Here is a 27,670-nt window from a genome sequence, read left to right on the forward strand (position 1 = left end):
TTAGATCATTTGCATGCAAATGAGGAACAGCTATAGATCTTATAGCTTATTGTCTATTAAAACTAGAGAAAAACGGCAGACTGACGGCAGACTTCAGTGTGAATAAATGTACAGAATGACGTCTGCAAACAAATGATTATGTTAGATACCTGATGGAAACTATTATTGAATGGAGCTTTATTAGCAGGGTTGTTGTAATTGAAAGCTAATTTAAAAATGCAACATTAAAATACCAATTAATGACAGAAACAAATAAAACGCAACAGGAAAAAGTAGATAAACATAATGAAAGTTATCGTCCCCTGCATGGGCTCCACTGCACTGTGCTCAATTAATCTGCAGCCCACAGCAGTGAAACCCCAAAGTATGACGAATGTTTGCTAAAGCCTCATGTTTCATTTGTTCTGTATTTTAAGGAACTGATGGTATTTGGACTGATGATGTTTAACATCTCACCGCTGCAGTGCTGCGTCATCACAGACATGATTCACTGCCTCCATCACTGTCTCTCTAATTCGCACAGATACTGTACATGTGACAAAAAGAGTCAGTCTGGACGCTGTTCGACAGATGTTTTTGTCTCTGTGTGCCACAGTTTGTCACAGCAGAAGTGTGCCTGCAGGAAAAATTCATCTAAGACAAAAATAGCAGAAAATAATACTGCTTGAATCTCATGTTTTTATAATGGTGAATAAAACAAGCTGCTACATAACACTCATGTGTAGGGACCCTGTTAAAGGTCATATAGAGCTTGGATCTGCCCACAGGGCTGAAGTTGCCAAACACCTGCTCTGTAATGTGAAATGAAGACAGTTGCACTCCCATGAACTTTTATGATCCCATTGGCGCATCTCTTTAGCCTTCGATTGCCATTTCTCTGCCGCTGCTTCATGGAATAGCATCTCTTGACGACAGATGAATCCATTCTCCGTTCATGAATCACGTTTGAAGCTATCGTAAAATAGCGAATGCAGACACGCGAGCTAAGAATAACTACGGACTAAATACAGTGTTAGTGAGTCTCAGGCCACACTTGTATGTTGCCTAGCAACGACGTGCATTTTCCATTTAAGAAGTACTATAATGCTCCACTGAAAGTGATTTATATCCATGAAAAACGAGTCAGTGAACATGTTTTTCACTGCTGTTTTTAGAACACAACAACCACACGACTCCTTCGCTCTGTAACTGCTGGAAGCTTCCTGGAGTGTTTCTCATGTGCACTCTGGAGGTGTGATATCTGACTTTACGTCTCTCTGCCTTCACTCCACAGCAAATCCCCAACGCCCACAAGGACTGGGTGTGCGCTCTGGCGTATGTCCCGGGCCGGCCCATGCTGCTGAGCGCCTGTCGCGGCGGCATGCTGAAGGTGTGGAACGTAGACAACTTCACCCCCATAGGAGAGGTCAGAGGTCACGACAGCCCCATCAACGCCATATGCACCAACTCGAGACAGATCTTCACTGCATCCAGGTAAGGCGAAAACATGTCGAGGACTGCACTGCCACTGATCTCGAGTGTTCATCCAGTGCTGTTCATGTCCACCGGAGACACGTCTGTCTGTCCAGCATTCTGTTGGTGCAGTGAGAGGATTCATGTGAGCAAAGGCTCATTTCTTTAGACGATAATAATATTTTGAGAGTTTCTTTAGTGTTATATTATTATCAACAAATCACTGTAATGTACAAGCATTAGAGGAAAAGACTGGCGATATTCTGTCTCTTCTCTTTTTGTCAGTTAACCTCACGAAACAATGGATTGATCCTGCTAACGTGTTGTCTGCCTGGTATATCTTATTCCTCTGAGCCACAGAGCTTGACTGTTGTCCAAAAACTAATCAGTGAACACACCAGTGGTGATCACGCTGCTCTGGCTGACACGTCCCTTCATTATCATAAACATCAACATTGTACTTCATCTGCCGTCTGCTGCTGTTAATGCTCACAAGGGCCCCAAATGTGTGTTAATCCGCTGCTAAACATAGTCCCCAACAGATGCACCTTTGCTGTGATTAAAACTACGGAGCCCTGCTGTTTCAGGGAATTACTTGGCCTTTAACAAAGGTGAAACCACACAACTTTTAAGATTTTAATCTTCAGTAGGAACTGAAGCTCGGAGCTCAGTGTCGTACACAGGGCGGGGAAATCAGAAAGTACTGAGAGATGAACTAATACGTTTTTGCTTTTTGCTGGAAAAAAGCGTCATCAGAAGGGTGTTAGAGGGGTTTGGAGGTTGAGAACCTGAGAACATCATGTTTATACTTTAGTTTTTCAAACTGGCACACACAGAGAAAATGTCTGCCCTTTACCAAACATACTACCTTTTTCTGAGTGAAAAACTGGATCATGATTCACGCTGGTTTCATCTCAAGCATTCATCAAGCAGGCGTGTGTCAGCCTAATGCGGCTCCGAGAGGGTCATCCTACATCCTGTTTGTTCTGAGCTCATAGCTGCATCAGACGCGGGTAATGCTTGTTTACTGGTTGTGTGTCTGAGTGTGACGTTCTGCGGTCTCCTCAGTGTGTGTGTGTGTGTGTGTGTGTGTGTTCATTTTCACTGGTGGGCTTTCACTGAAGATGACTAATTTTCTACTCCCTCTTCCTGTCTTCTCCTCGTCTCACTTCTTTAATCTTCATCTCTTGCTGTTTTTCTGCTCTTCTGTCATCTCTTCTGTGGATAAATCTTTGGTCTCTCAAACTCCCACCGCTCCTCCTCTCCTCCTGTTCCTCACCCTCACCTTCCACCTCTTCCTCTGCTCCCCCCCCCCCCCCCCCCCTTGTCGAACCCAGTGACTGCAGGGTGAAGTTGTGGAGCTATGTGCCAGGCCTGACCCCGTGTCTTCCTCGGCGGGTCCTGGCCATCAAGGGCCGAGCCACCAGCCTCCCATGATTGCCTCTTCTCTGCTCACCAACCCTCCCTTCCTCTGGTACTCTCTTAACTCGTTTCCACCTTCTTTTCCTCCGCTTCTCTTTTTCTTCACCTCGGTGGTACCTCCACTTTTCTGTTTGCTCCTTTTCTGTTTCTATCCTCCTTCTCATTTTTGTTGAAATTGCTCTGACGTTCTTTTCTCCTGTTTTTGGTTGTTTTGTTTTCTCACGCGGCTCCGTTAAGCTCCGTTTGACTTCTGTTTTTAAAACTTTTCTCATGAATGCTGGTTCATTTGCAGACCACTGCCTCCACTAAGACAAACAGCTTCTCATCGACTGAACAAGTGACAACTCACAGTTGCTTTTTTGCAAATCAAATTGTCTGGCTGTGCTCTGCTTAAAGGAATAGTTTCACGTTTTAAGAAATACTCATGTTTGCTTTCTTACCAGCGGTTTGGTGAAAAGATAGGGGAATAGCATGCCTGGCAATTTCCAGCATAGAGCAACACAACTTGACATTTTTCTTCAGTTTTTGTTGGGATTGACAAATGAGATATAAGGTGTTAATTAGAGAGGAGCAGAGGTAGCTGTTACCCCATGCTTCCAGTCTTTCTGCTAAGCTAAGCTAATGAGTGGTATCGACCTTCTCGTCTAACTGTGGGCAAAGAAAGCCATGAAACATATTACTCAAAAAGTCAAACTATTTATTGAACACCGTCAGCATTATCCTTTCAGACAGAATCCACTGAATTGACAGGAACACTACCCAAAGTGCACAGCAAACTTCTTTTGACAGTATTAATGAAAAAGCTGTCCTCCCTAATTGACCCGTGCACTGTGGCAAAATGAAACTGTCTGGTCAGATGGGAGAAGAGTAGTGAGCAGATTTACTTGTTGCAGACTTATGAATCATACTTATATACTTTTCTGAGAGGTTGGAGAGGTGTTTATTTTTTACTGACACCATGGAGAAGGGTCTTTAATGAAGTGCGTGTGGGCAAGTGTGTGTGAAGCGCACTTTGAAGTCAATCTCTTTGTGTTGTGTCTGATGTACAATGGGTTGTTTTGAAAGGGACGACTGCCTGATTGATGTTCTGTTATTTTCTGCCTTTGTGTTCTCCTTGCTTTCCTCTGCTCATCATCCCACCTCCCTCTCTCTGCTTCCTCTCCGCCTCCCTTTAGCGACAAGACAGTGAAGGTCTGGACGTCAAAGGTGTGGAGGAAGAGGTGACAGCCGAAGTGGTTCCTTTGCCGGTCATCTTGCTGCTACTTCAGCCACTGATCTGTGACCTGCTCGCTTCCAGCGCTGAGATGTGACAACCGAAAACACCGTTTCCAAGGCAATCATGGTCGTTTTTCTTTTGCTTTGTCAAGGTGCAAAATGACAAAGCCGAGGCGAAATATGTATTCAAAGGCAAAAAAAAAGAAAAGAAATAAATAAACAATTTGCCTTTCAAATTTTTTTTACTGCCAATTTGAAAGTGCCATTCAGGTGTGATGCTACTTGGACAAGATAAACCGTACCTTCCCGGGCCGTGGATACACCAGGGTGAACAGTTTCTCTCCTGACAGGAAAACTGCCACAGCCGGGTATTTAAAGGAAAAGAAAAAGTGTCCTTCTGTTCTCTCACTAAGGTTTCAGAATCCTTGTGGAACAGTGAGTGATGAGTTCGCTCAAAGACGTGTGTATTCATGTATCTGTTGTCAAAAAAGTCAAGACATGGGCTGAATTTGAATCCCAGAAGGACGCTTCTTAACAACTGGGACCTTCGTTCCTCCTTTCAGGATGCTGAACACATTGGAGGGTCATGCTATGTGTTAATCGTGGATGATCAGCAGACATTCGCTAATCATGGATGAGACATCACTGGAAGGTTTCACAAAACACCATCACTTTTTACTCTTCCACTTTTGTTGACGTCGCTCTCAGTATTTCACTGAAACTTTATTGCGTTTCACAAGTCGTGTTTTCTTTTTTTCTTTTTTTTTTTGTAATGACTTTTACTAATTTATTATTTTCCCTACCTCAGTTGTTTTGGATATGGCGCGAGGTGGGAGGAAACATTTTTACGGGTCTCTGTACAAACACCTGGTGCTTGATATTTTTAAAGGCTCTTCATCTCTGTGTGGATGTGTCCTCTGTGGCCCTCTGGCTATCAGACTGTCTCGCTGCTGACCTTGCAACCAGGAAAGCACATGTCCAGTAGCACAACTAAGGTAGCACTGGCCCCCAGAGGATTCTGACTGGATTGTATTAGCTGCTCTGTAAAGTGCTAACTGTGGGGAAAATAAGAAACACCCCTGCATATGCACCTGACCCAAGCAGTACACACCCACAGTACACACTCTGGAGACGTTTATGAGTCGGATACTCCATTGAGGCCAAAGTGCTGGATCATTATCTCGACCATCCAACCATATGTGGCCCATGACTGCTATTTATCCTGAACACAAATGGTAATAGGAGACCTACCAGTTTCACCCCGCCTGCTCTCAGCTCCACTCTGCTCTTTAAGGTTAGCGACTGTGTCAGACTGACCAGCCTTACTGAAGAGTCCACCTCCTTCCCCGCTACCGAACTTCTCTGGGAAGCCTATTTAATTAGGGGTCTTGCAGCTCTACCAGCTGCTTTTCAGGCAAGATTACTTGGGTGAAAGTAGGTCATAACTGAGAGGGATTTCTTATTAAAATCCCAATTTTCTTCCACCCACTATTTGCTGCTACATTTAAAGGCGGGAAGAAACTTCCTGTACCAGTGCACTGATGTACAAATCTGTTTATGTGGCAGATTATGCGTGTGGGCAACACACACATATGCACAAACTATGGACTCACACACACACAAGATTTCAGTGGATGTTGCGGTTATCCATCTTGCCTGATAGGTCTTGGCATCCCTCTCTGTGTTGATTTAGTGTCTCTTTAATGAAACAAATTCAGCACTGCAGCACTCCACTGACACACGTACATGCACATATATATACACACTCCTGCAGGCAACAGTAATAACCCAAGTCTTAACAGTCAGTTCAATTATCTTTTTGCTCCGAATGCAGATAAAAGCATTCTCGTCACTTTCAGCTTATGAACATGGGCTTTTTTGTGTCAGGCCAAAATGACACGCAGCATTTAAAAGTCTTACCGCTTGATGAAAAGCCAGTTCATGTCTGTTAGTATCACAGTTTTGTTGTTCAGCTCTGACATGTTGCTGCTTCTGTTGAAAAAAGTTCTGTGGTTTAGTGCACTTTTTTTTATAAAAGAGTCCCAGAAACATGTAGTTCTGTTAAAGAAAGCTTGGTTCATAGACTTAGTCAAATGCTAAACATACTTTTTTAGCAAATTCTCCTTTCAGAGGGAGAACGCACCGCCAACATGAGTTTGAAGCTGCTTACACTCTCCAAAAGTTATGATGGGCTGTGGTTTTATGTTGGGGGTGTGGTAGTGAATGCAAATGTGTGGATGGAGGTGATTTGTTGAGACGTTCATGGTTTTAATATTTTTAATGCTTAGAAACTCAGGTAAAGGTTGAAGCATAATGTTTTGTCATTACTTGACCCTGTGAATTTAGGTTGCTCTTTGAATCAACCACATGCCTTGTTTGAGAGATTTTTGTTTTTACTTTGAGAAAAAAAGGTACGATCTGCATACCGCCCCTTTTTGTAGAAGACTCATTCCCATGTGTTGCTTTTGCATTTGATTCCCTTTACTCATGATCTATGTACTGTGCTTTTCTGTACAAAACGTACACATCGTAAATGACATCTTCCCAATCTGGCCAAAGCTGAAAGTCTTGCAACTCTGAGAAGATATGCACTGATTTTTGACCATGATTACTTGCTGAATATGTATAAAATGTGGTAATTGTATAGTAGTTTGTCTATAACACTGCAGTGAACGGTACAAAATGTGGTCAGTAGGGAAATTAACCTCCATAATGGGTTGTACTCTTCGACTTTGAGTCAGACTCCACCGGGCCCTTCACTGCACACTATATATTTGCTGTATCTGTGCTAATTAGCCAAACTGACCCTGCTCACCAGCTCTGTGGTGTGTTTCGTGTGATAACAATACTAAGACAGCCTTTATCTCCATTTTTTTCACTTCTCCACACTCCTGCTTATTGCTAGAGAAGATGTTGTCGTACTGTAGCTTTAGGTACTCTCTGAGGTGCCCCATGCTTGTACATTTGCTGAAGGATGCATGACATTAGTGGTGCTCATCGGTTGATTAGACATCTCAAAACATCGCAACTCAGTAGGGAACTCATTCCTCCTTGTATTGTCGGTCTTGATGTTTAAAACCTGAGTGGATTTGCCATCAAAATCTTAGAGGGATTTGGCCATTTGTTTGGATTTTTGGAAAAGTTGAGTGTGCTTAACGAAAGATGCTTGCTTGGAAGATTTTTTCAAGCCAAGCAGAAGCCTTAAATTATTACCTGGCCTCGGATCAGGCCCCGAGTTCTGAGTCTTGTATTCTTCCGATGCCAGCACCATTTCATTACCTGATGATGTGTAAATAGGTGTGTCATCCCTCTTTTAATATCACAGAGGAGACTTAGTTTAGGTTAACTGACTTCCGTCTGATCAGCTGGCCTCAGAGTAATCTCTGCAAGTTAGGATTTAGATGCACTGGATAATGAACATTGCTGTGAATACTCTGTAAACTGTTTCCAGATATGTATTAAGCCTAGTTTTAGACTTAGTTTACAAAGGCAGGGTTTAAGAGACCTGACTGAGGCTTAAAGCACTGAAATTGTACTGAAAAGAACCACATCTGTTTAGCTCTACAGTAGGTTTAGAAATCAATGATATTGATGTTTGTGCTGACACAGTATGTAAGATAACAGTCAAGACATAGAAAGACAGTCCCATTATGTCCCTGTCCCTGCCTTTAAAGCCCTTTTTTATAGCAGATGTTACCTGAGAATGTGAATTTTCACTTTGGCAGAGCAGCATGCAAACCTTTGTATATGCTCAGGAGAGGCCAGCTCCATTCTTATTTCCCTGGCTGTCTGCTGGCATTCAGGCATTTTTCATAATATTACTGACCACAAACAGGTCATATTGCTCTATGAAAGATATGATCGGAGACACAGGATGACAAGATCTAACCTTAATCTATTTCTACTGCAACAGTCAGCAAGGGAAAAATCCCACGCAATGAAACGTCCTTTCAGAAAGGGATATTACCAAACTAAAAGTACCAGTGAGCATGCAGTGACAATTGTTTGATCAGTCCCCCTCTCTGATCCCAAATCTGGAGCCAAAGCTTAAATGAAAAATTAATTGTTGGACCCAGTAGCCCCTGTTAGCATCTGTTTTAAATTGGACGGCTGTTTGACCAAAGCTAAAAATCACTTGAACAACTCTCGTTCACTCTTTAAAGCCACTATGTGTTTGATTGACAATTTTGGATTTTGGTGCCCTCCAGTGGAAGTACACAAAAACAACAAATAAACCCCACTGACGATCTGCAAAGCCCCGCCCCTCATGGTTACTGTTGCTATGCCGATTAAGCTTTCAGATTCACACTTTAATGTTTCATGCTGTATGCTTCACTTTTACCAAAGAAAAGGATTTGACGATGAGGAATAGCCAATGAGTTTGACAAATGTAATTCTATCTAATGCAAGGTTGGCTGAGCTGCTGGAGTGTAAACCGCAAAGCTAATTAAGAGCAGGACAAAGAGCCGCTATCGTTACTGATCTCTGATATAGTGGCACCTTGGCTCACACACAGTTGCACAAGCAGATATTTTGTAGTGTAACCCTGCATAATAATCTAGTTACTCACTGATTGGGCCCCTTGCTTTTGGAAATAAATCTAGTTTACTTCTGCAAAGGTAAGCTAGTTAGCTTGACATGCTAATGTTCACAGCATACAGAGTTCTGCTTGTATTAGTGCCACATGCACACTGTTTTGGCATGTGGAGGAATTCAAAGCTCAACACACCTGCCCCTAGTTTCCATTACAAAGCTATGATTGGACAATCACTGTACAGGGGCGGGGTTTAACAAATGGTCAGTTGTCTGAAAGCAAAACTGCACCAACTTTGCCTGGCAAACAGAAAGACTCCACATGGTACAGTGACTGTAACCATTATGTTGGATGTTTGGATAGTAGACCACAGATTGGAGAGTCAAGTTGTCAGTCAAACTGATTGTGTGATTACCACCTTTTGCATTTCCAGCCCAGCCCAACCATCTTATGACTATTAGGAAATGAAACCTAAGTAGTCAGCGTCTCAGCCTCAGCCTCAGCCTCGTGCCTCGGCCAACAGGCCTTACTGCCTTAAAGAAACAGAATGTGTATGTAGGACAGTAACAATCATTATTCTGATGATTGTAGATTGTCCTACAGATTGTGGAATTCTGTTCTAAGTCAGGCTGAAAAGACTCTCAACTTTGCCTCAGGCTGCTGAGGGGATGGGATCGCATGTAGACACAATCAAGATTGCTGCTGATCAAGAGGGCACTTTGCTGCTTTGCTGCTTGGTGGCGAATCACCATCGCACACCAATGCACTGCAGCTGCTCAAGTAGTTCTTCTCCAGGTGTGTGTTGTCACATGGCACTCACATATGCGAACACAAAATGTGGTAGTGTCTGTGAAATAAGTACTCATGGGACATAAATGCAGGGTCAAAGGTCATTTGTGCCTTTTATTGCACAGACTACTCCCTCTCTTAAATGAGTGTAAATGTGTGTACAGTTTTTTTTTTTATATGACAATGTGCATGTGACCAAGCCATGTAAAATATCTTGCTGTAAATAATGTAAGTACATATTTAATGAAGGATCTGACGTTCCCTCAAGAAAATAAATAAGTTAAAAACAGCTGTCATTTGTGTCTTCTGGTGTGATGAATCCAGATCTTATTGTATATTGATTTCTTTCATATGTGGTTTGGTTCATGAACAGTTTTCACAAGCTCACACGCCTGGGATTACAATTCTGTTCTTTAACCAGATTGATTGGGATTTTTATTTACCCAGCTGTCTGCAAACTACAACGCTTAGCTCTTGATCTCCTCCAGCTGATATTAAGATCGAAGCAGCTGAGAAATGATCCTTTACCTTTTGCAGGTGGACAAAGACTTCATTGATCGGTGAGGATAAAGAGGCAAACAGACTGTTAGGGATTAGATGGAGACATGGGGAAATGTTTTTCATCCAGATGCATTTCTTTCCACTTCAGGGCCAAAGATACAGACTGAAAACTCATACATCTTCATTTCTTTTGCAAAGTCTGATCATTAACTTGTGTCGGGCTGCGCTTGTCCCAGCAGCGACGGGAGACACAAGCACTGTGATGTACGACGGCCATTAACGCCTCCGAGGAGGCAGGAACCATTTGAAGATGCCAGTCACAAACAAATAAACATCCATACTCAAACCCTGTCACGTCCCAGCTGTATGTGCTCCATCTGCTCTCTCCATATAATAAACTCCTGAAATTTCATTTGAATGTCTTCGTCTGTTTCATTACACCACAACGCTCCAGTAAGTCTGTTCTTTCTTGCTGATCCATCAATCCTTGTCCTACCCTATCAATCATCCTGTAAGTATAAAAATCAATTTGAAGTTCAGCCAAATACCCAGCGAAAACAGCAAATATCCCATATTCATTATGCTTACTTGAGAATGAAGTAAAATGAATTTAACTCTTGTATTGCAAGTAAAAATACTGTAACTTAGCAGGGATGGCTCTGTCAGTGGGGCGGCTGGTTGGTCCACCACTTTCCACAGTCCACACAGAAATATCTCAACTATATTGGACAGTTTGTCAAGTATTTTCACACAGTTGTTCATGGTCCCCAGAGGATGAATTGTCATAACTTTGGTGCTCCATTATCTAACACTGGCATCAGGACAGGATCATGTTAATGAGCAAATGTTAACACAATAAGCTAAGATGGTCAGCATGGTAAACATGTCTGCTAAACAGTTGTCACTGTTAGCATGTTAGCAGACTGGTGTTAGTATTTTGCTCAGAGCATCACTGTGTTAAAGTAGAGCCTCACAGAATCAGTAAGCCTATCTCATCATCATCATCATTATCATCATCATCATCTATATTTAAAGCTGACATAATCAATATGTTTCTCTCAACAATGGATCAAATGACAGTGAATGTGAAAGTGAAACTGTATGCTAGCTACCAGCACCAAACACCCAGCAAAGTTAGCAATTAGCAGGTGAACTCAGTGAAGCATTTGGCAGTGAAACCAGATATTTCCCTCAGAAGTTAGCAGAGACCATAAGAGAGCTAGAAGGCAGTCAACACTGGGCTTTCATTTATCAGGCTGACACACACACGACTCCAAATGAATGCTAATGTGGCTCCGTAACTGCTGGGTATGCAAACATACCACTGGTGGCTAACATTTTAACATTTTAACTTCACAAGGTGGTAACGCATCGATATCCATGTTGTCTTTTCAAGTTGTTTCTGCTGCCACAGACAAGTGATGCAGGTTTTAAAATAATATTAGAATATTTCATAGTTGATAGTAGAGTAGATAGCAAACATTTGCTTCCTTGATTATAACAAAGTACAACACAGTTACTTGCAAGTCCTTCAGTCAAGTGAATTAGTGTTGCCTAAAAAAATGGAATGAAAAATGACTCACTTATCTTCTCTCCAGCCCAACATATGTTGCTTTAATTATTTCCTTAAATGTGTATAATCGCAGTGATGCAGTTGTCATAAATTAATTCAATTAGAGATCATATCTTTATAGATGTAAAAGGCTGTTCAGCTGATTGGTAAATACAGCTCTCTGTCTGTGATAATGGGAGTGAGATCAGATGATGAAAAAGAACTGAAAGAGACAAATAAATCAAGTGGACTGATGATTATCAGCAGCATGGAAACAAACTTGAATGTAGAGAAGGACTGAGATGGATACACGAATAACCATAAGGAGAAATAATGTAGCCAAGAGGACAGGGTTGAGAAAAAGGCTGCAAAAGGGGCAATAAGTAAGACAATTTATCCTAATTTGAAACAATGTAGGATGAGAAGACAACAATGACATGACAATAAGGAAGGGAATTTGAGACCAGTGCACATATTCAGCTTGTACAGGAGATGGAACAAACATGTAAAGAGCAACAGCCAAACATTGTCGCACTTGGTAACAATGGTATAATCTTGAAGGAGGATATAGAAACTGACAGTGGAAATACAACCTTTATGGTGAATGCTTGACATGAATAGGTAATCGCCTTATTTATCCTCCATAAATTCACACGTTTAAGAAGAGAAACAAGGAACTATGAGAGACAGACTACACATTCAGAGCCTGGACAATGACTTCATCCAACAGGAAGTCAAAGAGGATTTTAATGCTGAGGGAAGTCATAAACATCTTCAAAAAAAAAAATCCCACTGTTTCTCAGATACACACTGTGAGCATCTGCCTGACCACAGAACAAAGCCTCGAACTATCAACTAAATAGCGCGGTCTAATCCCATTATACACTCTCTCTTTGAGTCCGGTTTTATACAGCACACACACACACACACACACACACACACACACACACACACACACACACACACACACACACACACACACACTCCACACTGCCAGGTTTGGCCACATCAGAGGGACACACTGTCATTCATGAACACGGGTGGGTAATTAAAAAACACAATGCTGTTTTTTTTTCCAAGTGTTTGTCATAATTAGGTTTTGTGGACAGATTTGCAGGCAGTGTTCATGAATGTGTATAATATTGCTTTCATTCAAAGATTGTTCACATTCATGTTGAGTTAGGTATCCTTTGAGTTATAACGCTGCTTCATACTAATGACTCCCTATAGACGCTAAACTTGAATGTCAGTCATTCAGTGTAATGTTAAGGATGAGAAGAGGCAATGCTTTCATATGAGGATGCGGACTGTAATTCAGAGATGGAAAAAGGTTTATCTGTGATGGTTTAGGAAACTCAGTTATTTTCTTGTGTACTGTGGAGAGGTGTGGGGCTTTGCTTCCTGTGTTTCCTTCTTTGGCAGAGGCTGGGTGTGGTTCTCCAGGTGGCTTGGGAGCTGGCTTCAACACAGCTGGGACTCATCACAATCAAGCACAGCATAAAGACTGTGGACTGCAGAGGTCTTGTTGCCAGATTGTTTCCGCTGCGTAGTGGTAGAGTTGGCCGTTTACTAGTGCTACCTGTGAGTTTAAGTGTATATTTAGTATTGTTTCTCATGTGTGAATTACCAGTGCTTGATCTCCTGTATTGCCCAGCCTCTAGCCTCCACCTACCTCAAGCTTCAAGTCCACAACCATCACCACCTCATTTCACCATTTGCCTCTACTGCCACCTGTGCTCTCCAGCGTATTGCTGAACTGCTCTCCACCTCAGTACCTTATGCTTCACCTGATGTTCCCAGGACTTCCCAGTTCCTAGTTTCCTTCATACCTGGAGTCTCCTTTCATTATCCATTCAATAAATTCCTATTTTACCCTTGCTCCCTATCTGCTAAAGTCCAAATCCTGATTATCTTAGATTAGCATAAAGGGGGTAAGAGCTAGTCATAGGGAACAAAGTCTGCCTACCAGCACCTCTAGAGCTCTCCAGTTAACACACAGTACCTATCTTCCTGGATGCTTGCCATTGCCATAAGGCTGCCAGTGACTCAGTGCTATCGCCTGTCGCGAAAGACACCCCATACAGATAATAGTCACACGACATGGGTTAGGTTTTGGCATGAGGAATGACATTGGTAAAGGTTTGGGTAAGACTCTCAAGGTAAGCCAATCAGAGACAGGGGGTGCATTTCACACCAGGAGTTCTTCTTAAAGCACAACGCCAGCACGTAGCCTAAGCTCCTCCTGTTAATTAGTGCGCTTCAGGATAGCTAACCTGACAGCAGTATCAATCTTGTCATCTATCACTCAGCTACTTTGAAAATAAACTGACACATTTAATGTTGCTTTTCGTCTTGGAAAGGTTATATTGAATTACTTTTCAGTTTTGGTCTGCAGATTATTGACCCAAACAGACCAGCTCTTTTACTTGTCAGTTCCTCCATTATGGTTATGACATGTTATGGAAACTATGAAGCGATCCATTCATTCTTGTCTAAAATAAACCCTACTACTGCATCAAGAATCGTAAAATGAGTCACTGAATGAGGACTGAATGTTCTCTCTCACAGATGTTTACAGCTGCAGTTGAAAAACACTCAGCAGGTTAAAGGACTACTGTGTGGTTAAGCAAATGAGCCACATGTTCATTTATTCATATAGGAAAAAAATTTCACATTGAATTTTGATTCTTTACAAAAATGATTTTTTCTGTCACAATCTGTTTGAATCCTCTCTCTCTTAGTCTCCATGCTGTGTTCCCTGCTTGTTCTCACTTTGTCTTCTTCTTTGAGTCTTTTTCTTTTGCAAGCTGTTTTGTCTGCCTCCAAGGCAGGAAGTTGTAGGAGACCAGAGCTGTGAGCAGGTATGTAGCCATGCCAGTGTATCCTCCCAGCACCAGACACAGCGGCTGCGCCAAGACGAACAGGCAGAACACGTTCATGGACGCACGGTCATTCAGCTCCACCCGATTGTCCTGTGAGGCTTTCGTCACTCCAAAAAAATACAAGAGTGCCACCGCTGGGTAGAACGCCATTTCCATCGTGATGCTGAAGACCAGGATGTTCTCACACACTAGAAAGCCTTTGAATGTAACATATGCACGTGTTGGAAAGTAGTTTGTAAGATCCACTGAAGTATTGAGTGGGAGTATTTTCAGACACACTCACCCCGATCAGATTTACACTCACTCCTAGACAGAGGTGCCTCTGAAGTGTGGAGGTGGATCTGACGGGGAAACACACCTGGACCTTTGATCCATCATCCCAGCAGTCCTGTCAAACATTATCCACCTCCTGTGCTTCTTATCAGGATCACTTGACAGTTGTTACCTTCTAACACAATCTGCTGTTTTGTTTTTAATACAGCACTCTTCATAAAAAAAACCCTTTAAATGCTCACAAAACCAATTATACACTCCTTTCATGTGTATAATATAAAAACCACTCAGTGAAACCGATTCTAGAAAATGTCAAAGTCACCTTAAGCTTAAGGACATGAGTGAGTTGGCTTGAACGAATATGAATAAGATGCCACCAATTTATTATGTCGTAAAGACCTGAACTTTACATCCACATCGCCTGTCTCATTGAGAATGTGGTCTTTATTGTGCAACATGTTTTGTGATCTGAAATGAGTGCCTTACATGACAGGGAAAAAATATTCTGTTGTCACATTACAGATTAGATATAGCAGCATTAGTCAGAGGATAAAAGGTTACATTGACCAGTACAGTACGTGATATTTACACAAGTACATGCATGAATGGCTGTAGTGTGAGCTACAAAAGCACATGCAGAAACAGAATAACTGTGTATTTCTTTTCCTAAGAATAACTGAGGAACTTCACTTGAACTGAGGAGTTTCTTTAGTTTTTTGCTGGGGGCTAGTGTTCCAATGACTTTTTATGCTGTGCATCATGTACAGCACTAAGTTTGAGTTGTTGTTGGTGTGTGTGTTACTGAGGCACTAACCCTGCTAAAGAAGACTTAAAATACTTCAACAGTTTGGAAATATGAACCCCTCCTGATCTCTCTGTTGTTCATTCACTAAGGCTGCCTGGTCTTCCCTCTGACTAACCCTCCTGTCTTTGCAGCCACACCCTTCACATTCCTGCCAATTTCACCAGCTGACTTGCTCCACCCACTCACTCACCTGCTCCCCGTTCCCTCTGATTACCTCAGTATATCTACATTTTTGGATTCTACCAGCACCTCTAAAGCTCATTGATTAACACAGTAAACAGTCAGTTTAATCAGCGGAGCCATTTCTTTGCTGGAATCAGTGAAATGCTGTTGTTCATGTTGTGTTTTTATGGACCATGACAGACTGGAAGTATTTCATGGTTGAGTCAAAGAAAGGTCTCTGTGCCTGGCCAAGAAATAGTTCCAGCATGTTAACTCCCTATATGAAGGGTTATTTAGTGAGGTGCTAAGCTAACTGCCTCTTAGCTGTAGCTTCATATCTAGTGCACAGATGAAATGACATATGGAGCTACTCTTTAATGGGAGATGATGTATGTACAACTTCAGTCAGAAAAATGACAACATACAAGACTTAGATCAAACCCTGTGACATATAAGCGATCAGTCTGATTTAGGTGACCAAATGCACAGCCTTTCAGTGCCTTACAGGTTTGATTTATGTTGAGTTCGTGTCTTTTCAACAAGGAGCGGGTAGGAGACAGAGTGGACGTGCTGACTGTAACATCTTTTAAATATTTATTATTTAAACATTTATACATTTTATAAATATAATATTTATTGTTGTTTTTGGAGAAATAAAAACAGGCTCTTGGTCTCATAAAATATTTTATTACTAATGGACTAATGTTATCTATGAGCAGTACTTACTCAGGTTAATTTAATTTAAGGATATGACCACAGTCTCAAAGGGGCTTTAAGTGTCATTATAATGTGTAATGGCGCTGTCAATCACAGTGGTGATGTTAAGCAGCCAGTGAGCACAGTGCACTCTCTCCATTTCTTCAGAAATCCCTGGTGGAAGCTTTGGCTGTAGGGAATTCTTTACCACTCAGTCTGGTATCATTTTCCCTTCACATTCAATATTTTAACTCAGCCACATTATGCTGTTATTAGCAAAGAGCTAAAACTACTCAACATATGCTTCATTGTTGAAGCAGCAGTGAACTTTGCCCACAGCGCAGGAACTATTGCACCATTAAAACTTCTGGATGAGTAGCCACTCATCTGATTAAGAGCAGCAGCAAGTGTTAAATCAAGAGATTCATAATTAGTTTGAGCGCTTGTGCATCAAGTGTGGACCGGCTCAGGAAAACTGTGGTTGTTTTTTATTATTATTGTTTTGTGGCTCTAATCCGTCATCCAGTTCTTTGAATCCCCACTGCTGCTGCTGCCTGAGGGAGCGCTGGGCCGTTAGCCAGTCAATCAGCCACCTAGGCTGCTGTCGTCTTCCATAAATACTGTATGTATGCAAGTGTGCGTGCCTGTCTGTCCTTCTGTCTGTTTGTCATTAAAGGTTTCTCTGTGATGTTTGCCACCTCAGGAGGGGTTTGATTCTGGATTAAACCACCGGGCCACAGAGAAGGATTACACTCTGGGAGGGGACACATGGCTGGGGTTTATCAAACCCCCGACGTCTCAACATAAATCTGGGTTCACTGTTGTTCACTTAAGATGCACCAAATGGGCATTACTGTAATAATAAGAAACTCTGAGTGTTTCCACATTAGAAAATCTCCTCCCAGTGCTGTTTCAAGTGCACTGCTCTATCTCAGTTTTCTCCAGGCGAGCTTTCAGCACATCACCTACTTCTTTGTGGGATGTTTTTTTATTTCACAATTCGCAATGCAATAAACAAGACTACAGATTTACTGTATTAGCTGATGTGATCATTCAGTGTAAGATGTGGAGATGGTTACTTACTAGTGGAAGTCTTGTTTGCACGAGAGGTGATAGACCTTAAGGGGAAGGTTTTCTGAGTGTTAACACTATTTTTAAGCGTCAGCACTGCATAATATTAAAACAAGTCTTTTTTGGTGCGTTCTCTTTTCTACAACCTGCATTTTTTCAAAAGACCTCTGAAAACTTGAAGCATAAAGCAGAGTCAGAGTTTTTCAAGTTGAGCAAAAGTAGTTGAAGTCATTTAAAATGCAACACTACAGTTCCTCAGGCTGGAGCACATTGTTTGTTATGAGGTAGTTTTTGTTGGAGAAATGTTTTCTTCCACTATGATGTACCTTTCTCTAGGTTCATTAACGAGTAGGCTGTAACTGTACATACGTGTGGTCCTTCTATTTATTGTGAGCTAGTAACGTTTTTTGTGTGGTGTATTATCGGTGCTCTGGAAATACCTCAGCATGAAATCATGTCATCTTCATTTGGACAGTTACACATCAGAGTAAGAATTCCTATAATAATGGTCCCAAGAAATGCACTGGAGATGAAACACAATTTCCTACACAGCAGAAGGCACATTGTCTATTAAGAGGAAACTGTACTAACCATCCACCACTGATCCTTTTCATTACCTCCACCAGCCACCACAGCATTAGGGCTGACAAAGCTGATGTCTCATTTAAGGGAGTGCGTCACAGGCTGGATGAAAATACCAACAGATTCCCTGATGAATGAGTATTTTCCAGCCACTTCCTGTGTTTAGGAATGAGTCTAAGGTTGGACATCCAACATGTATTAATTAGTGGATTTTGTTCTGTTTGAAATAAGCCAACTGAGGAACGAGATTAGAGGAGTAAACGAACGTCTTTATTTTCCAGGTTGTGGGGGAAAAATATCGCATATTTAGTTGTGAGGAGCTTCACTTGTTTGACAGGGCATTTGTCTGTTTTTGCATAATTGCTTCCAGAAAGGCGATATTTTTGGACAGCATGACGCAAGTAAGCATAAACACAGTAATTAGTGCTTAGGAAACTGCAGGAAGCCGAGAGAATAGGACAGAGAAGGAGGAAAAGGGGCATTTGAGTCCACTGTGGTGTTATTAATGTGACCAGCAGTACAAAGCATTGACCACCTCCTGGTACATCGCAACTGGATGGCAATAGCATTTAAAGTGGATATCCAGTGAAATGTTGGTCTTTGCTTTTGATCACTGAAGAAGTCAACATGTTGAAACGTTCAGAAATGCACATGGTATAGTTTTTTGTTTCTTCAGAACAGGCAGCCATCTAATGCAGTTAATAAACTCATAAAAAAAAAAAAAAAAAAAATCTTCCCAATGGTTATTTGTTCTCACCATTGCTGCTCCAGAAAATATAGACTAGTCTGCTGGCAGTTTGAAAAAAATCTATGCCTGATGCTGCCAGATGGAAAGAATGTGAAAATATCCAGAACAGTCTTTGTTGCAGTCACTGCAGCAAGTTTCCCGGTGTTAATGAGTGTTAATTTATCTCTGTTTATTATTCTGAATGCTCAGCTGTTGTTTGAAGTGCTGTTTGTTACCGAACTGATCTGATTGCAGGAAGACTGCTCAAATCCAGCATATGAAATATGAAAACTTACAAATTTCAGTTCGATATCTGGTGTGCATTTGTGATACCGCAGGTTACTACTGAAGGTAAAATAGCTTTTCTGAAGGTCTTCTTCCTCCCTTTCTTCTTTTTTTCCTCCTTCTTCCCTTTTTTTCTCATCCTCTGGCCCTGCTCCTGTCATCCCACTCCTTGGAACATCTGCAATAATGTGCTCACCCACACTAAACAGCGAGCCCTTAAAATACATGAATCATCCGGGAGAGAACAGGGTGTGTATGTAGATGTGTGCCTCTTTATCTCTGTTTATGGGCCGTTCAGTAACATATATGAGAAAGTAATTTGTTTTTATATGTCCACATTGGTGCATCCGCTTGAAAAAATGATTGTGTGTGTGTGTGCGTGCGTGCGTGTGTGTGTGTGTGTTCCTGATCCTGAGCTGGAGGGCTGTGTGGGCAGAAGCGTCCTGTGCCGGTATAAATTGATTTCCAGAATCCAGATGCTAGGTGCTCTATGCAGAAAGAGCTGTGTGCTTCGGCCCATTTATGAAAGGAGGTAGAATGATTTAAAGCTGTGCGTGTGTCTGTGTGTGTGTGAGGCACGTGTGAGAGTGAGTAACAAGGAGAGTGCCAGAAACTCTACAATGACACTGAAAATCTGATGTCTCTGCCTCCACGTTGACCAAAAAGGGACAACTGTAGTTTGCCAAGTTGGTCAAGAGTTGTTTGTTTCTTGATGCATCCAGCAATCTGTGGCATATACTGTAAATGCTGTAAGTCCTTTGTTTATGCACTAAAAAAAAGACAGAGAGAGAGATGTGGAGTGTCAGAATGAGTGAGATAAACAGTGAGGTGGTGGAGAGAGGATAACACACACACACACACACACACACACACACACACACACACACACACACACACACACACAGTGCATTTAGGAAGTGTAGTTATCCAAAAATGACAAACCCATCACTTTCTTGGCAGGCGGCTGCAGCAGCAGTTTAGCATATTCATTACAATGTGGTTTACAGGGCAGGTCTTAGTCTGCATACAAGCTAATGATGGATGGTGGCCATTAAATCTCTATGTAATTCCCACCCTGTAATTAATATTGATTTTTAAATCAGCCAGCATGAACACATTTTAATTGGTAACTGCATTTCTTAAAATGTCATGTACATGCCTTCTCCAGTTCAGAAATGTATGAAATTACACAAGATGGGAGTTTTATCTCCAAATTCATTCACTCAGTTTGTGGACTGTCTTTGAACCTCTCACACAAACGGCTCTTACTCTTCACGTTAAAGAAGTTTCTTGTCTGCTGGTTTTTCAGCATTGTAGAGCTGGAAGGTTCATTCTAGGAGCTGTCCATTGTTGTGGTGCTGAATTTATCGTGTCTTTTTTCTTTTTCTCCCTCGCTCTGCAGTGGACCTTACTAACTTTGTGATCTTGTGACCCATTGAAGCAAAGATGTGTCTACTTGAGAGCCCTTTAAGCGATTGGCTCCTTCTCGACAGATTTATATGAATCGTTTTACGGAGGCTGGTGAGGTGAAATGAGCCATTAATCTACATGAAAAGATCAACAGAAACTCTGAAAAAAAAAGCAGTTCCTACCATGATAAACATCTCCAGACCCCTTAGATTTACCCTGCGACCCATTGCAGGGTCCCGACCACCGCGTTTGGACCCATTGCACAGCGCCATGTGCCTCACCAGCACGGTCTCACAAGTGTCTGTTCTGACAAACTGATCTTTATTTTATGGCTTTGAAGGATTTCACGCCGCGTTTTTTGTGCCACACCTCAGATAAAGTCTTAAATATTAAATAGCGTCAGTGCGTAATTAAATTACCATGACAGCCCCTCGCACACACGCTCTGAGTGAGCAGCACGGAGGCTGCTCGCAGGGTGACAGCAGCAGCGCCGGGGCATGGGCAGGGTTGCACTTGACGGTAATTCCGTGTGGGAGGAGGATGGGTGTGTTTCAGAGTATCTAGCCTGTCTTCTCTTCAAACGCTCTGCTGTGCGCGCAGACTGAAGACGAAGAGCGGAGAAGGAGTCCATCTCTGCATGTGATGTACAGCCGGTCGGTGAGGGCGCAACAGTCATCTCAGATACTGTCCTAGCTTCTTTTTTCTTTTTTTTCATTTAATTACGCCGCACGGACAGTTAACCAAGTGCGCCTCTGCCTTTTGCTGGTGTCCACTCACTCAGTGCTCCCCATTTCCCTCCCCCTCCCTCCTCTCCAGCTTCAACATTTGTGAAGTGGCTGCCTCACCCGGTCGGACCGGAGGCCATCTGGTCTCTGATCTGGTCTCTGGAGTGACCGGAGACTCGACGCGCTCCGTCAGGGGCAGGCTGTGCGGCTCTCGTATCCGACCCGAGCCACCCCGAGACCTCGCGATGGAGATGATGGAGGGAGACGTTATGGACAAGCTAGAGGACATGTCATCGGTGTACGACTTCGACCCGATCACCGGCAACATCCCCGCCACCAAAGTAGAAATCACCGTGTCCTGCAGGTGAGTTGAAGCGTCCGCAGAGCGCCGGGAGCGCAGCCGGTGGGTCAGGAAAGTTCGGTGGGAGAAGACAGTAGAAAAGTTGACGGCGCCCCACCCTCCCTGTGGGACTGAGTCAGGCTCGTTCATTGAGAGGATTAAGCTATCCAGCGTGGTTTTAGTTTACTTCGAGTCTAACCAACAGTTGAGTCCTCGTTCGGTTTGTACGCATTTCACCTCTCACTGAAGGCGTTTCTGACCCATCATCACAAAGGAGGTCTGAAGATGCGCCAAACTTCACATTAATCCATGCATGCAGGCGCTTACGGGCGATTTTTGTCAGGTATCAAAGAAAAGGGTGTGTGTGTGTGTGTGTGTGTGTGTGCGCACTATGAGCCACGTGAGACCACCTTATTGTAATGATGAGTGATAACAAGCAGAACTGTATGTGGCTCCGAGTGCTGTGATATGCCAAAAGTCACAATAATGCAACATTAAGGGCTCTTAGTACCTGATTGAGGCTGTTGTCTGTACAGTATCCCGTATGTGCATGGTACTGCTTATATATTTGACATGTTTTGCTGTAAGATCTTTTCAGCTGAAGCCTCTTTCATACTGAAGCCCATACTGCAGCTGCTGTAACCGCTGGCTGCCTTCAGCACTGAAAGCCTTTTTCGGTCCTCTCCTGCATTCTTTACAAAGTGCTGGATGTTAAACATTCAAAGGTTTACATCGCATTCACACAGCGCATGTGTCCCTGACCTCAATCTTAGTCCCATTCTTTATTATTCAGTTCAAAGGTATTTCCTTTTCAGACAGTACTTCAGGAAAATAAATCTGCCTTTGCCAAATGAATCTCCCTGCAGGGCTCGTTCAGTGAGAATAAACAGTCACTCTGCTCCCCATTAGGAAAGGTTTTAAACTCAGTGCTTTCAACGCCTTTCGCCTCTCAGACATACACTCAAGTGCTGGCATGTGTGCGCATCCTCACGCGCGCACACTCTCACACACACACACACACACACACACACACACACATATGCACCCACATCTCTCTGGTCTTTGATGCTGGGTCTTAGGTTGGTGAGCCATCCAAGCAGAGTGAGTTTGAGCTATAACAAGCTGTGTGTGCATTATTGATGGGCTTTCTGACGTGCAGAGAAGATTGCTGCCACATCTCTCAGCTCAGACTAAAGAAAAAAACCAAAAAGAAAACAGACAAGAAATGAGTGTGTTTCAATTTGCTGAATGAACAACCGTTTACTTGTTTGTGTTGGTGCAGGAACTGGTGGGCGATAGTGGAGAATCAGTTTAGAGGCAGAGAGGGCGGCTGGCAAAGTGTTGCGTACCAGTCAAAGCCCCGCATGTTTTGGATTTTGTGTTTTTCAGCTTGTAACGATGAGGCGATTGGGATTACATGCCTCAGTGATGCTCAATTAAGCACCATTCAGGTAAATCATGAGTCCTATTCCGACAGCCCTCTGCATTTATGCAAATTATTTCTCTGACAATGTGTGTGTGTGTGTGTGTGTGTGTGCGGGCTTCTGTGCTGATAGACAGCCAGAGTAGTGGTGCAGATGCCTCCTACCAGAAAGAAGAGGAGTTTGGGAAGAAGAAATCATTAATCGAATGGGGTGGGTCGATGCTTTCCCCTCCTGCTTCACTGCCGCTGTGTGTGTGTGTGTGTGTGTGCGCGTGTGTGTGTGTGTGTGTGAATGAGTGAGAATAAGAGCAAGAAAGGCTGAGGCAGTTCATCTTTGAAAATCATACATTTGATGCATGCAGGATTCAAAGTGTCAATGAAATGTGTGTGACTGTGATGTAATGTGTATGGAAAATAGATGTAACATATTCTAAACAAGCTTACTGAATAGGCGGGTTCACTGTAATCATGCTCAACATAGGATTGCCGTGGACTGCAGCCTAATGAGCTTTAAAGATGCGTCAAGTATGTAAAAGGTCCAAATTTCCCACACACACTGCAGTTCCTGTGGTGGTATAATGAATATTTGATACGAGGCGACTGTATCAGGCACTCCTGAAGCAGAAGAACTCAACAGTTAAATCTTGCTGCCCTATTCAAACACTCCCATGTACAGTCCAAGGCCTCCAAAATCCTCCGAATCCTTTGTACAGATGTTGTGTGAGTCAGATTCCTATTCAAGAGAAGAGGCTCCCTGTGGGGTCTCTTTCACTATTCTCCCATTGTCATCATGTGCGCACATTTTCTGAAACCTCCAAATCGTCATGAGAGCTTCTCCCTCTGGGTTAATACCCCTTTTTACAAGCTACACCCCCCTTTTTTGACAACGTATTATTATCAGGACCACTGACAAATGAAGCGGAGGTGGGTGCGGATCTGTAAAATAAAGGGGCAAATGATGGGAATTGGTTTGTTTCATTAAGGGAGGGGAGAAGACTGAGTCGTTCAGTGGCAGGAAGCTGCAAACAGTGTATTCACGCATAGTTATTCTGCATTTGCAATCTAACGATAATGCAGAGAGTCATGTGATTTTTTTTTCATGATCAGAACCTTTGCTGAGATGTTTTAGTTGCCAGACCTCAACCATATGTTACATATGAACAGACAGTCCAGTCACCACATTCACTGTGATTGATGTGTCTTTTCCAGCACATTTGTGGCAAAGCTTGAAACAGTTTGACGCTAAAATCCAACCTTTTGTTTTCTTCTTTAACTGGTGTTTCCACTCCAGCGTTGCTCGGTGGTCTGGCTCCTGGGGAGAAATGAAAGGAGAAGGGCACAATTGGCATGTGGACAGGAAGTGCAGGTGTAAATCCTACAGCCACAAAGCCAAGCCGCTGTCCTCTGCTCAGCCCTTTGTTCAATCCCTCCATTGCTGTTCACAGTGGTCGAAGTGGAAGTCTGTTGTCCCATTTCTGCCACACTGTCCAACTGCCCAGTCAATCCAAACATCATAAAGAAGTACTTATGTGTCTAATGTGGCCCATGGCCATTTACCAGCCTCTCCAGTCAGCTGATGAGAGACTGTCTGGCTTGTGCATTGAAGAGTAGGCCAGTCAGTGGAGGAGCACCAGCTGCTGAGAGTGGTATTGATAAGCGATGAGCTCACCTGGCATTACTGGTGGTTGTTGCCTGGAGCCAATGCAAGAAATCCACAAAACCAAGAAGCTACAATTTTGGGTTTTCAAAGCCAATAATTCACTTTCATTTCAGCACAACCGTCATCCCACGAGCCCCAGTTTGTGCTTCTCATGCATTATCATTACATTTGAGTCACGCAGTTAGGCATCGGATTTTCTGAAAAATAAATACCCCGCAATCTTTGAGAAACCCAAAAGGTAGTTTAGCAGCACTTACTGCTGCTCTGAAGGTATTTCCAGAACCCTCAAATACTCCTCTTTCCACATGGATGGAAAAAATGCTCCTTCCTAGGCACAATAAAAAAAGGTATAATGTAACAGCCTCCACCAAATTATCAAAGATTTTAAGAAGTTTTTGTTTTATTTCATCCATCACTGACCACTAGCTCGCTAGGCTAATGCAATGCATTGGCTGTGCTATCTCAATTCCTGTTTCCCAGTGGGCATCACGTATGAACCGAACACATGACACACACAGACACTGAAGGATGATTGATGAGAGGCAAAGGTCAGGAGGGGTGAAGGGTGAGGGCCAACCCAAGCACGGGGTCAAAGTTCACACCGACCAATTAAACCATTAATGATCTGGCCATTTCTTGAGAGTGACACCTAATCTAAGATCTTCAGTGAGGTGAACACGGGTCTTGTCGCAGGCAGATTTTACTCTAATTGGTGATTGCAGTTGTGGTATAATGATTCTGTTCCTGTAGTTGGTGCATGGCTCCATGACAGTGGAGATGTGGGATTTCTTAGCTTGTATCCTCAGTGTGCTATGATTAAACTCCTCTGCTAAATGTCTGGAAGATCTGCATTTGCATATAGATTTGTGCTTATGAGGACCCTGGTTCCAGTATCTGATAGGTTCCTCTCCCGATCTGGGACAGATATGAAAGCATCTCACACAGTGGAGAAAACCCCCCGGGACCCCAGACGCCACGGCTTCTCATCGCTCTGCTCTTACACATGATATCTCTCTGGGTCTGAGCATGTTTGGTGTGAATGTGGTCTGCACTGCAAGCATCACTGAAGCTAATTAACCAAAAGAAGAATGTAGTGTGTAAAACATCAGCTCAGCTTTGCAAACTGCAACATTATTATCTCGCAGATGACTGACCCACATCACTAAAAGAAAGATACCCCACGGTGATTTCTACTTTGGTGGCAGGGCGAGAGGAAAAATAGTGTGAATGCTGAGGGAGCAGAAAAACAAAGACAGACTGAGATGAGAAACCTGCTCGTCATTGCACCGTCACCGGGAAGTGAATTCATTAAGAAATGAAAATAAGAGACTAACATGTTTAGAGAGCAGTCTACAAAGTGATAGAAAATCTCTGCCCTGCTCTTACAGGTGATGAAGTTTTATTACCACAGCAACACAGAGGCAGCAGGAGAGTCCCAGTCATGTATGATGCAGTATTTCTGTGAAATGTGAGCATGATGATACTTCAAAATAAACCAGAAGGAGAGCTTTATTTTACAGCCTAGTATTTACTCACCAATTTAAAAGCATTAAACATTACCTATATAACTATAAGCTATTGTAGTTTCTATAATATTATTACTTTGAGAACCCCGCAAAGGGTACAAAGTACTGAAGCGTCACTTCCAAAACTCCATTAAAGGTGCAGTGTGGAGGATTTAGTGGCATTTCTTTGCAGAAATAGAATATAATTTCTGTAAATACATTTTCATTGCTGTCTAATCACCTGAAAATAAGAAGTGTTGTTTCAAACCAAATACTACTACAATCTGCAAACTCACTGCTAGATGCCACTAAATCCTATTAATAAAGACAGAATAGAGGAGCAAAATCAGAAAGCTGATTTTCTCCTCTATACTCAAATATCTTAAAATTAAAACAAGCACGCAACAACTGAAGTACCCAAAGAGAGACAGAGATGATGTACTGTTTGGCCTGAAGCTTTGTGTAACCATAGGGGACACCACACCACCACCTCTACCTACTGGCTCTTCACACTCCACACACACATACACACACTCACACACAAACACAAACACACAGACACTCGTTTTCATAAACTATGGGAATCATCTGCTTATAGTTTATGCATTTGTTAATGTAACAGTCTCCACTTGTGGGATTTTTCCCTTGTGCAGGCCCCACAGATCTCGTTCCTTTTCCTCTGACTTCACTCTGTATGAGCTGCAGCATTAAGCTGGAGCAGCATTGCAGACCAGGGTACTCCCAACACCTGCAACACTGATGAGTCTGCCTCTCTCTCTCTGATTCCAGCTACTGTACATGAGCCTGTCCTCTTGGGGGCAATGGCACAAAACCTGGTGATAACAGCTCACATGCTTTGTTGTTCCACCTCCTCCTCTTCTGCTTTGCCTTTGCTTTTACAGATAGACAGTAGACGGCTGTGTGGTCACTTGTGTGTGTGTGTGTGTGTGTGTGTGTGTGTGTGTGTGTGTGTGTGTGTGTGTGTGTGTGTGTGTCTGTCTGTTTTGTCACAGTCTGTTTTGTCACAGTCTTAACACGCAGCAGGGAGACAAATTAAAAGACTTTATGAAGCTTAGAAGCAGCAGAAGCACATTAAATATGCATCAGAGTTGTTGTTTCTGCTTACAAAACAGTTTTTTTTTTCTGTTTCAACACTGCATTGAACTACAGAAAGCATATTGTATGTTGGTGTGTCTGTGTGGAACTCTCTGCATACAAAAGACATTTGGAAGCCTTTCAGCATGGAGCACTCTCTCCTCCTGACCTGGCAGGAACCAATCAATTATTTTCTCCCCTCTTACTTACTTACTGACATCAGGGTGAGTGGATTGTAGACAGCAAACATCATTTTTGAGCACCATATACTATCTTTCACAGTTCAATGCTGTTATTTGCCTTTTTAAATGCCTTCTTTTCACAGCCTTCGGTACACCGACGGACAGACTGTGACTAATGCTTTCACTAAATCAATAAAGTGGACTGTGGGCATGTTGAAAAGATTATAAATGTGCACATGTCAAGAGCTGGTATCTGCACTTTAAAAGCTATGTTTTCCTTTACTTGCTTGTTTTATATGAATAAAAAACAAAATGTCATCATCTTTGCAGTTACATAGACTTTTTCTTCTTTTTTCGCTTTCATTACCATGATACCATAAAG

The 27,670-nt window shown here is 42.6% G+C and overlaps 2 protein-coding genes across 12 annotated transcripts in view; both read left to right on the plus strand.

Annotated features, from left to right (window-relative positions):
- The window catches only part of kif21b (kinesin family member 21B), a 60,134-nt gene extending 50,426 nt beyond the window's left edge, over positions 1-9,708 (plus strand). For 7 of the 8 annotated variants that reach the window (XM_076754876.1, XM_076754893.1, XM_076754858.1 and 4 more), the window contains 3 exons: positions 1,274-1,473; positions 2,790-2,926; positions 4,050-9,708. In XM_076754876.1, the coding sequence (XP_076610991.1) occupies positions 1,274-1,473; positions 2,790-2,889 (300 nt within the window). In that variant the 3' untranslated portion in view covers positions 2,890-2,926; positions 4,050-9,708. The remainder of the gene's footprint in view (positions 1-1,273; positions 1,474-2,789; positions 2,927-4,049) is intronic. The other variant, XM_076754916.1, reaches the window with a different exon arrangement.
- Positions 9,709-20,625: 10,917 nt separating this feature from the next.
- cpne5b (copine Vb) overlaps positions 20,626-27,670 on the plus strand; it is a 117,182-nt gene continuing 110,137 nt past the window's right edge. Inside the window, exons 1-2 of one of the 4 annotated variants that reach the window (XM_076755022.1) lie at positions 20,626-21,015; positions 21,175-21,447. In XM_076755022.1, the coding sequence (XP_076611137.1) occupies positions 21,329-21,447 (119 nt within the window). In that variant the 5' untranslated portion in view covers positions 20,626-21,015; positions 21,175-21,328. The remainder of the gene's footprint in view (positions 21,016-21,174; positions 21,448-27,670) is intronic. The other 3 variants (XM_076754993.1, XM_076755011.1, XM_076755001.1) reach the window with 3 other exon arrangements.

Source organism: Chaetodon auriga, chromosome 2 (genome assembly GCF_051107435.1).
Source record: "Chaetodon auriga isolate fChaAug3 chromosome 2, fChaAug3.hap1, whole genome shotgun sequence".
NCBI classification, from domain to species: domain Eukaryota; kingdom Metazoa; phylum Chordata; class Actinopteri; order Chaetodontiformes; family Chaetodontidae; genus Chaetodon; species Chaetodon auriga.